Source organism: Pollachius pollachius (genome assembly GCF_949987615.1).
Source record: "Pollachius pollachius genome assembly, chromosome: 3".
NCBI lineage: Eukaryota > Metazoa > Chordata > Actinopteri > Gadiformes > Gadidae > Pollachius > Pollachius pollachius.
In genome coordinates, this window is record NC_136936.1 from 7,696,278 (window position 1) to 7,708,336 (window position 12,059).

General features: G+C 41.8%; 1 protein-coding gene across 1 annotated transcript in view; it reads right to left on the reverse strand.

Annotated features, from left to right (window-relative positions):
* Nucleotides 1-10,564, reverse strand: part of hif1al (hypoxia inducible factor 1 subunit alpha, like) — a 20,214-nt gene extending 9,650 nt beyond the window's left edge. Inside the window, exons 1-2 of the mRNA XM_079733188.1 lie at nucleotides 10,425-10,564; nucleotides 177-367 (exon numbers count right to left, since the gene is read on the reverse strand). Coding sequence (XP_079589314.1) covers nucleotides 177-367; nucleotides 10,425-10,450 — 217 coding nt within the window. The 5' untranslated portion in view covers nucleotides 10,451-10,564. The remainder of the gene's footprint in view (nucleotides 1-176; nucleotides 368-10,424) is intronic.
* Between the last annotated feature and the right edge of the window lie 1,495 nt (nucleotides 10,565-12,059).

The following is a 12,059-nucleotide window of genomic DNA, read 5'->3' on the forward strand; positions in this document are numbered from 1 at the left end:
TGTTGCATAATATAATTTAATTTTATTCCATATATTTATTAGCATTATATTGTTATTCATATTTGATTGACTAAACAGTGGTAGATTGTTATGGTAAGCTAGTGATACAGGATTTTATCTTTTGACTGGACTAGTGTATTGACTGGCAGGTGAAAGTATCCAATGGGATGGCTGACCTGCTCTGAGGAGGCGGTGCATGCGCAGGAAGCTGAGCGTGATCCTCATGATGGCGGCCTTGTCCAGGTGGGCGGAGACTTTGTGTGGGAGGGGCAGCGCATTGGCGAGCTGGTAGAAGATCTCCGTCTCCTGGCTCCGCCTACACCTGGCCGCATCCCGCGACCGCACCTTCCTCTGGTCTGAGCTGGCCCTGGAGAGGAGGGCGAGGGGAGGAGGGGTGCAACGAGAGAGTAGGTTATTCATCAGGATTATAAATGATTTATTGTTTGAGTAAAAACTTGTTCTGTTTAGTTCCTTCAGATCCTAGGAGGAACCATGAGGAACCCATTTCAGCGTGAAGCACCCTCTCCCTCATAAACAAGGTGCCCATTTCACCTTGAAGCACCCAGTCTTCTGAAACAAGGTGCCCATTTCACCTTGAAGCACCCTTCTCCTTCAGAAACAAGGTGCCCATTTCACCGTGACGCACCCTTCTCCTTCAGAAACAAGGTGCCCATTTCTAAGTCAAGCTCCCCTCTCCTTCTAAAACAAGGTGCCCATTTTCATAATTTTATTTTTGTTGTTAAAACAATGAACCATTCACTGGTTGTTACGATTAGGGATAGAGTTTAGCGTGCTTTTGGCTAGGGTCAGTACTGACATCACAGAGGGGGCGGTGTTGAGGTGCTCATTAGCGGTAAATAGCAACAGCTGAGGCAGCAGGTGAGTCAGGAAGTTAGCCTGGCTATTGCCAGACAAAGCTCAATGGTAGATTGCATGTTGGTCCGGGGAGGCTGCTGTCATTTTCTTCAGCACAAGAGGCGTGATCAACGGGCGTAGTTCAAACGACTCTGTACGCAATTGGCTGCTTGCCGTCGCTTCCCTGTCGTCATTGTGTTAAACCAGCCAATAGCGCGCCAGGGGGAAAAGCCATCTTGGTGATTGGCTCCCATAAAAGTGGATCGGAAGCAGAATGAAATGTATCAGGAAGTGAGAATTGGTGACGTCTCTGGAGGCGTTCTGCCGGTGAGACTCAGAGTTTTAGGACCTAACCCGGACAGACGTTGCTCTTCCCGAAACTTTTAAAAGAGAACTTTTGTTCTCAGGATTTAACGCTGGTCACCCGGTGCGGCGTGTCACGGAGAGAGATGTTCGCCTTCGGTGGCTGTGGACCTGCGGTGAGTACCTCACACCTAACCAGTGGTGGGCAGAGTAGCTAAAAAATGTACTCAAGTAAAAGTACTGTTACTTTAAGATTATAATTACTCAAGTAGAAGTAAAAGTACTCGTAAAAATAATTACTCAAGTAAGAGTAAAAAAGTATGCAGTGAAAAGACTACTCAAGTACTCAAGAGTACAAGTACTGAGTTTCTCCGATTTATTTTTTAAATAAACAGAGCAACACAAACGGTACAAAATAGACACCAACAAAATATAAAACAGCAATGTTCAAATAAAGATAATGCAAATAACATCCTTTTAAATAAAATAAATAAGTTCTTTAAAAATAAAATGTATAACCCTTGAACTAAAACAATAACAAATTAAATCTTTGCAAAATTAAATACACCAACCTTTAAATACAATTAAAATGAATTCGATTTATCTCAAGATTATTGCAGTGAAAGATTATTGCAGTGGAAGATTATTGCAGATCTATTACTTGTGAACAGGAGCCCTGCATGGCTAAAGATGCATTAAAACCAATACACTTATAACTGTTAACTATATAATAACAAATAATAATAATAACAACTTGCAATTATTTTGCACCTAAACATTTTTAAACCAATTCCTTGAGCTTGTCTGATTGTGAGTGTGTGTGAGTTTGTGTCTGTTTGATTGTCAGTGTGTGTGAGTTTATGTCTGTGTGATTGTGAGTGTGTGCGAGTTTGTGTCTGTGTGATTGTGAGTGTGTGAGTTTGTCTGTGAGTGTGTGTGAGTTTGTGTCTGTGTTATTGTGAGTTTGTGTCTGTTTGAGTGTGTGTGAGTTTGTTTGTTAGTGTGTGACTTCAAAGAATCACTCTTTGAAGTTAAACTTCAACAGCATTTGGCTCTCCAGATTTTTGCAGTGAATTTGTGTTCTTTTACTTGTGAACAGGAGCCCTGCATGGCTAAAGAGTCTCTCACAGGCTGCAGACGCTGGAAGACTTGTGTTGATTTTTAATGACAGTTTCTTGATTTGAGGGAACGAATGTAACAGATCCATGCCTCCAGTGGATGGACATGTAAGGTACCTCTCAACCTCTCCTGTTTGTGTTGATCCTGCCTTCATTGATGCAAAGAAGTCATCTTCATCGCTGCTGGTGGAGGAGACATCGGCATTTACATCCAGGCTGCTGTCCAAGTGTTTTTTAATGTAGTCAAGGCCTGTGGCAAGATACATTATTTTCAAAAGAATTAGTTCTTCACATTATTTTTTACTTTTCTATTGCTGCCAAGCAGCTGGTGTTAAATCTTAAGAGCTCTCAGAGATTTTAGCTCTTGTCAATCTGTAGTTATATTGATTAATATAATTAGGCTAACTGATTTAGATTTGAATTGATATATAAGTATATTACCAGATTTGAGGATGTAGTCATCTGTGGTCCAGGATGCTCTGAACCTTGGTAGCAGTATAGCTGCTGCAATCAGCTCAGGGTCTTTCATTGCCTCTCCAAAGCGTTTTTGGATCCCATGCTGCAGAGCGTCTATAAGTGGTGTACACACTTTGCAAGCTGACTCCTGCTTGTTCAGCTTGTCCTGCAACAGGTTAATTGTTGGCAGCAGGAAGCCCATATGCACTGATGATTCACCCTGGAGGATGTTGAGGGCCAGGGTGACAGGCTTCATAACAGCAGCATATTCAGCCAAGAATCCCAACTCAGCTGGATTGAGCCTATAAAAGATGTACAGATCAAGCTGACAGCCATTTGAATTACAAAATAAATTAAAATAGCAAATTAACTATTTCATTTCAAGGCTTATACCTTTCTTCAAAACTTTAACAAACAATGTGGGATTTGCCAACTTACATCTTTATCTTCAATGCTGTGCATACATTTCGAATTGCTGTTTCTCCTTGTTCCTTCTGGATGCGGACAACCCTTTCTACAGCGAAGAACAAGGAGCTCCAGCGCGTCTGGTTGGGTCGAAGGAACTGCAATTTGCACTCACGTTGCACTGTTTCAAAAGCCATGGTTGACCTGCTGGCTTTATTCCACAGAGCATGACACTTTGCAAAAGCAGACCGCGACAGCCTCTTGTATGTTTCGCTGCCAGCTTCTGCAGCTGTGGCATCAACTGTTGATATGAGATTGAGAAGATGGCATGCACACTTTTGATGCTTTGGGAGTTGGTACTCCAGGCCGGTGTCGTCTCCTAGAATGGCAGATACATCTTGATAGTCCACCTCTAAGTCACTTTCATCTTCTGATGCATCATCAATGATGGAGTCTGTCTCCTCCTGTACTTCAGCAACGTTTTCGCTCTCCTCCCCATAGACTCGAAAGGCCTTCAGAAAGTTTGAGCCACTGTCTGTTGTCGTCCAAGTCACTTTTTCTCTGATTTTGTACTCAGAATGTATTTCCTCTAATGCACAAGCAAGAACGTCAAACGTGTGTGAGCCTCTGAGCCGTTTACAAGCTAATGCAGCAGATTGCCTCTCCAGTGTTGTTTGGTCTATCCAGTGACAGGTGACACCTAGATTACTACGTTGTCTGGCAGACCAGCAGTCTGTTGTGGTAGCTACATGGTTCACAGCACTCAACTTTTTAATGATGATGCTCTTCATGCTGCTTGCAGCTGCCTGTATTGTAGAACATAATGTTTTCCTCGTCATTACTGTACACTGAGGTTGCAAAGTTTCTATCATTCTCTTGAAGGATGGTTTCTCAACCACAGAAAATGGTTGGCCAGCTTCACATACAAAATTAACCAATAGCTTGTCTAAAGCTGTTTGCGTAACCCTCTGTGGGCTAGTGACGGAACTTATGATATTGGCCTTGTTCACAGGTTCATGAGAAGAGGAGGATTTTCGCTTTCTGTTCGACTCGATTAGGTTTGTGCACGTCGTCAGTTTGTTAGGGTGAACCCTCTGTGGACAGAAAAATATAGGCTGAGGCTATGAGAGATTTATCCATTAAAATGAACACATTATGCCAACAAATTATAATATATTGAAATGTTATGGGGCATACAGTGCTAATTAAGGGATAATGTATAGAACGCCGGTCAATATCGGGTAAATAAGCCCAGATCAGCAGAGAAATAGTCCGCCAAAGACGTTGACGTCACTTAGCAACCGAGTACGCTGGTTGCTTAGCGACTTCGACGTCTTTGGCTGACTATTTCTCTGCTGATCAACGTTACGAATGCTGGTAACAAATACATTGTAAAAAGACACCGTGTGAAGTTATTTTTTCGTTTTGGCAAGTAGCCGTGTAATAAGCGGGATAATGTGTAGAACGTCGCCGTACATTATCGAAAATAAGCCCCTTCAGGGCGAACCGGACACCGACGCAAAGTGGAGGTGTCCGGTTCGCCCTGAAGGGGCTTATATTCCCGATAATGATCGGCCTTCTATACATATGATATCCCTTACATAATTCAACTAAAAAAAAACTAGTTGAATTAAACTAAACTAAAAAAAAAATTAAGCGGTGGGTACAAAAGGAATCTTGACGAAAACTGGTAGGTAGGTAGGTACTCGTCCCTACGGGATAACTTACCGCAACATGCTTTCTCAGGTTTGACGTCGAGTTCTTGTAGGCTGAAATGTCCACTTGTTTGGGCGCACAAAGAAGGCAGCGCATGATGTAGCTATTTTCTTTATAATTTTTCAAGTCAAACATACTTTGTATGTGAGGCCAGGGGTGTGGTTGTTCATCCTCAGAATCTGCGGTTTCATCCATTTTCTCGAATCACTTCTCGACTAAAATGTTTAAAAAATGCGCGACCCTGTTGAGCGCTATGACAACACTTGTCATGTGACTCAAATGGCTGCATTTGATTGGCAAGATAATTTGATCATGTTTTTATTGGTTAAATTATTCACGTGATAGAAATACATCTCGCATGCAATAAAATAAAAGATCTAAAAAAAACAAAGTAACGACCGTCACGTAGCCAAATGGAACGGCGTAAAAGTACCGTTCTTTCTTCAAATATTTACTCAAGTAAAAGTAAAAGTATGTTGCAATAAAACTACTCCTAAAATTACAATTTATCCAAAAAGTTACTCAAGTACTTGTAACGGAGTAAATGTAGCGCGTTCCTACCCACCTCTGCACCTAACCCCCGTGATAGGTACGATTACAACCACCCAGGGAAAGTTTAGGAACAAACTTCAAGATCAACGCACCACGTAGGGACAGTCTTTCGGTTACTAACTTACGGGCTTACGGGCTAACAAGTGCGGTAGGTCTAGCGCGTAACACTGGTCTATTCATGAAGAGGGGCGAACCGATACATTGGCCAATATCAGGGATATTATATGTGTTGTTTCAATATTGTTAGTTGCAAAATGGACATTAATAACTACAGTAAGAGAGTTTATGTTGATAATATTGTGCCTCACTTTATTTCCAAAAACGTTTTTTTTCTTGGCCAAGACATGTCTTATCAGTGCATCAAATTGACAATATGTTATAATCATTGACTCATACCAGTGGAGGGGTCCAGGGCAATATTGCAGCCCTAAGTGAGCTTTGAGTAATCACTGTTGTGATCCATTATCTCTTCACACCGTTCATATTGCAATAAATCTACAATGATGACGCAGTGCCATGCAGTACCCGTTCTGACCTCTAGGGCTCTCACTCCCAGCTTTGGCAAATGACAATTCCAAAGCATTTTTGTCTGAAGGTTTTAACGTTAGACAGCAGCTCTTGGGGGGAATATCAGTTCTTGAAATAAATAAGATAAAGACACTAATGTCAACAGAATTAAAAACATTCATAATCGTGTGAGAGGGGGAGTTATCTGGAATGTGGTATAGCACATTCCAAAGCTTAAAGAACAGAATGGGAAAATAAATGGGAAAAGGCCATGATATTTTGTTTCCCTCTTGCCTGTCCTCAAATGGTTGTGTGGGGTTAAATTACTCCCGCTATCTCCCAATCCGCCCTTTCTCTTTGGCTGTCTCCCTCCATCTCTGCATCTGTCTCTTCCTCTATGAGCCTCTCAGCTCCCTCCACATCGCCTTGCTCCCTCTCTCCACCGTCTCTCCCTCAAGACGTGTCTTTTGGATGTAAAAAACACACAGACATATAGTACAGACAACTTCTCCCAAGCACAAACACATGTACAAATGTTCATACCTTCAGTTGTTGTGCAATACACTGGGTCAAATATTTGATATTGAGGTGTGTGTGTGTGTGTGTGTGTGTGTGTGTGTGTGTGTGTGTGTGTGTGTGTGTGTGTGTGTGTGTGTGTGTGTGTGTGTGTGTGTGTGTGTGTGTGTGTGTGTGTGTGTGTGTAAATAAACTTCCAGCCAAGTGATTCCGGCCATGTCCCTCCCATCGAGCATGCAAATAACAGCCACAAAATATATAAACAACTCTTGTAGAACAGAGTGGAACAGAGTGTATCTCTATTCCAAAACATCAGATATCTGGAAATACAGGATGTTAGGGCGGGACATAGCGTAGAAGGACTGTGATTGGATCATGTACGATGACAACGAGCAGGCTGTAGGTTAGCCCCTTACAGGAATTATATGAGGGGAGAGGAAACATGTTTGGATACTTTAGGTTCAAATGTTTTTTTTATTATTTAATTTTCTTAAAACTGAACTTTCTGCAACTACAAACTATTTTGTTAATCATCACCACATAAAATTTAATCAAATCTCAAACAAGCAACTGCCTTTTTTTTTAAGATCTTTTCTATAAGTTGAAATGTATTGTTTAGTAATAATACAATCATCAAATTGCTATGAAGTACATCAGTGCTGTTTTCAGTGTAGCCATATCAACTGACTTTTTCAAACGGATCCAGAGAGAACAGGAGGATTATGGGAAATGGAACCAGATCTTTGAGAACATTCTGCCAGACGACCATGCCTTCAGGGCGTGGTCCCCTCATCTCCACAAACAAAAATCATTAATCATACAACAAACCATTGATACTCATCATTACTGCCAGACTCGACATTGACTTGGAGCTCACAATCATTTCTGTGTTTTTGTTTCAGTTTGTGTGTGTGATTTCTTATTGAGTCTCTCTTTTAAACTTGATTAATAGGGGATTAATAAAGCCCTCAGCAGTGGAAAACACAGGATACAATACAATCAAAAATACAAAGTACTAATGAAAACAAAAAATTGTTGCTCAAGTAAATGCTAAAGGTGTGGACGAGTTTGTAACAATACGAAGAGCAATATGGCCGTTGCATGTTGCTCCTGTATGTTTACAAGCATCAGGGCTTCAACGTGTGACACCATAGCGCCGCGCCAGAATGGGGCTAAAGTATGCGTGTCCGACCGGGTGCAATGTTTCCATCACGATAAATACCCGTGATTACTGCACAGTAATGTTTCCCATAAAGGAATGCCGATGGAGAAATGTGACATTTTCCGCTAAAACAAAGCCAAGTGTAAGTGGGTGTTCGTGGGTGTTCTATCCAGTGGGAAAGGGGCTCTAGGCTGTACACAAAGTACATAATCCACTGTTCTGATCGGTGTGAGTATAGCTGATTGGCATGAAGGAGAGCCAATCCAGATTAACCTAGGCCACTGTTGTATCAGTACAGTGTGTTATTCCTAGGTTGCTGTGCAGGGCTATATTAGGATTGACATCATCTATTTAAAGAGGACCTTTTAAGATGTAAGATGCTACATACTCTGTTGGAGTGAGGGTGGGGGTGGGGGGGGGGGTACTAGAGCGTGCTCATATTACATCTGAAGGGAGAGAGGGCAGTCATAGTTTAACACACACACATGTACACCACAAAGGGATAACTGACAGCATGGGGATCTGGGAAACTGTTTGGAAACACACACACACACACACACACACACACACACACACACACACACACACACACACACACACACACACACACACACACACACACACACACACACACACACACACAAACTACAATACTGATAGGCGAATGAGAGAGAGACGGATGACGAGGGAAATACGACCGAAAACAAGTGAGAGCAGTATAAATGGAATAAGCGATGGAGAGAGAGGTACAGAGAGAGAATGGGAGGGATACAGAGAGAGACAAAGTGTGTGAGATCGAGAGCAATGCAGAAGGAGCGATACGGTGAGAGATACTGAAAGAGGGAGAGCGAGAAATTGAATAGAGACACAGAGGGAGAGGGCGATCAAGTGAGAGATCTAGGTATGCAGAGAGAGAGGGAGGTCGAGTGAAAGATGGAGATATGCGAGGGAGAGATTATTAATGTTGAAGGGAAACAAAGCTGTGTGTGTGTGTGTGTGTGAGAGAGCGAGTGAGAGAAAGAATGTGAGTGTCCAACAGTGATGTAATGACCATGTAATGACCATTAAGTAAAAACAGTAACCAAGTCAGCACACACACATATGCACACAAAAAGGGAACAGCTAAATGTGTGAGCTGGAGGTGATAAGCCAGGAAACAAACAGGGGTCAGTAATCTGTGTGTGTGTGTGTGCGCGTGTGTGTGTGTGTGTGTGTGTGTGTGTGTGTGTGTGTGTGTGTGTGTGTGTGTGTGTGTGTGTGTGTGTGTGTGTGTGTGTGTGAGCAGTATTACAGGTCTGGGTGTTAGATCAGTAAATCAGCAGAGAACTGGAACACTGTGTTCTCTAGAACTTCAGCTCACCGGAGGGGGCGAGAGAGATAAACGTACAGGGAGAGAAAAAGAACGAGGGTGAGAGCGAGAGATTTTAACCATAGATGAACAGGGTATAGGCTCTGAATTATCATATACACCTTGTTATAACAGTGTCTCCTGACACAAACACGCACACATCTGGACCAATCAGAGCAGCAATAAACAGGGGGTAAAACTCACACATGTCACCCGGAAGGGTGACAGGGGAACTGTTAGCTGTTAAGCCATGTTATCTGTAACTGTGAGGCGTGAATGATATGGTAAATAGGCCCATCTAAAAGTGCCTTGGAGGTGTCCATAGATGCTCAGCAAGTTAGATAATCTCTGCTGTTGCCTTGACATGCTCTGCATATTTTCACCCCCCCGGGAGCTTGTGAAAATACCAAGCGCAAGTTTCACATTTACTTCAACAAACGTGCAGGATAACCACAGACTAGACAGTGTTAAAAACATATGGTTTCCGACTTTTTGGTTTCAAACATCTGTTCCTTTGAAAGGGTTGTTCAACAATAGTGTATATAAATAAAAATAATAATAATAATTTAAATGACTGCTAGGCCCTTATCACACATATTATAATTTATATTATCATTATTTTGCCTTCTATGTTAAGAGAAAAGTGCACGATTGAAAGTTAAGGGCAGAGTCTAATACACATAAAACAAAATGGCTGATCAGTCCTCACTGACCAAAACAAAAGGGCAGTCTCTAATTTTGGCCCAGTCTGTGTTTTTGTCTGCTATTCGTTGGCAGAGGGTCTCTGTTTATGTGGGTGCCTATGTGCGTGGTGAATAACACATTAATCATGTCAATAAGGCCAAACCTAGACCTGGAAACCAATCTAAACACAAAAATCACAAGTCCTAAGCCCAAAAAACATGATCTATAATCAACAATTGATATCAGGTTTAGAAAGATCGTGCTCTTTAGAACTGTGTTAAAAAGTCCAGTCTCGGTTGCTTTGAACAAGGCAAAACGAATAGGCCTTTAAGTGTTATAACTTTCATACACCAGAATTTTTTTAAAAACCCAAATACTGACTTAACTACGCATAACACTGTTGTTATAACGGTAGCAGATATTCCTTTGAGGAATAAAAAATGGTAGAAAGACTAAACGAAAATAAAATAAGTCGACTTTAAACAGGGAACCACTGCCATGAAACAAAAGGCGGATGACACATGTTGGCTGTGTAGTCTGTAGGAAGTGCAGTCCAGCACTGGTCCTTTCCTACACATAGTAGGACACATCGAGGGCGCATCATACATCTATTGCCTGTTAAGCCCTTTGAGACTGCAATCTGTGATTAAGCGCTTTACAAATACAATTGAATTGAATAAGGTCAGTCACAAGTCACATTGAGACTACGCGTGTCACAAAGTTCAAGTGAACGGGACAATGCGAGCAGATAAGACAGCGAACTCTTCAATACGCAGTCAATAACGTATTTATAAACTCTTACCGTTTAACCCCGACGGACTCTGGCATTTTATCCGATTCCCAAAACGTCAAACCACCGTCTGTTTGTCCTAAACGATCGTTTTATTGTTGTTTATTTCTTACATGCCACGACTGTATCCCGAAGTGATCTTGGCCCCTCCCCTCTTCCGATTGACGTCTTCGTGTGCGCTCGCCTCTTTGTGTTAGAACAGCGTTTACGCTTAATCTTTCTGCATCCCTCTGCTGTCGTCTAGCGGTCGGGAGTAGCTACAGCTTCACGCTGAGAGAAGGTCACACACTCATGCGTATGAGATTCAGATTCAGATTCAGAAAACTTTATTGTCTGTCGTAACAGAAAACCATCTTTGACGATAGGCAGTCATACAACATTGATTTCTGAGATCACACATAGTGTGTATAGATCTTAAAACAAGTATAAATATTAAAAACTAAAAATAACCAAGACAAAAGCTGTGGCTATGTGTGAAGTGTAAGGTGACAGTGCGTCAGGGTTAATTTGTCCATTGTTAATTGTTTATTTAAGCTGTTTATGGAGATAGAGAATGTGTTTTCATGTGATGCATGATGTTGTAAAAATAATTAAATTAAATGATGTAGTGACGTTGATGTACATGTATAGGTCTACATCATTAGGAAAGATTCGAGCATTTGTCTTTTGGTACATGTGCATCAAGAATATTTCTTAGTTATCTTAGGCCCCGTCCACACGGAGCCGAAACGGGCGAAAACGATCCGGTTTCGTTTAATGCGGTTCAGGAATATCTCCGTAAAGACGGAGTCATTGCGAAACCGCATCGAGCTGTAGAACGCTGTAGTAAATATTCAAGGCGCTGGTTCTCCACAGAAAAAAGTGGAGCGCATCAAGCCTGCGCGCATACAGCCTGCGCGCTGTATACAAACACTCAATCACGAGGAGATTCAACCTTTTAAATTGAGCAGAAATACTTTTTAATGTACAGTTAGTAATTAAATTAATCAAGGGGCTATATTTAAAGCAACAAAAAGAATATAAATAAAATAATAAATAAAAAATCCAACGCAACTCTGTGGTCCCCCAGCTGGTGGGGGGGCTAATGACGCTATCGTTTGCGTTTCAGGCGTCCACCCAAATCCTAACACGAAACCGCATAGGTCCAGATAGATTTGAAATCACCTCCGAGGGTGGTTTCAGAAATGTGTGGTTTCGGGCACCGGGTTCGCCGGCCCCCTCTTGACGGTCCCGAAACGCACAAGACTTATGCGGTTACACCAAACACGATGTAAAGTGTCTACTGAACAGGCAGTTTGTGTTTCGAGGTCGAATAATCATGTTGAATAGTAAAACGCTTTATTATAGTATTTCAACGGAAAGACAACATTCTTGTGTTGGTGGGGATTCTTGGCACTTGGGTTAACTTGTTGTTAACTGAACAGAAGACGCACTCATGTGCCCTTGTTAGTTCTTCTTTTTCATTGGCATATTATTTGGAAGACAGAGGTTTCCTTAAACTGGGCTACAAGTAAATCACTTGATCAGATATTTTGGAAATTCTTCTGTGCATTGTCCTCTTCTCTCCATCAGTTTTTCAAGTGCATTCATCATCTGACATGAATATTTTTCAAGTTGGAACACAGTAGCCTACTCTCGGTTAGAAAC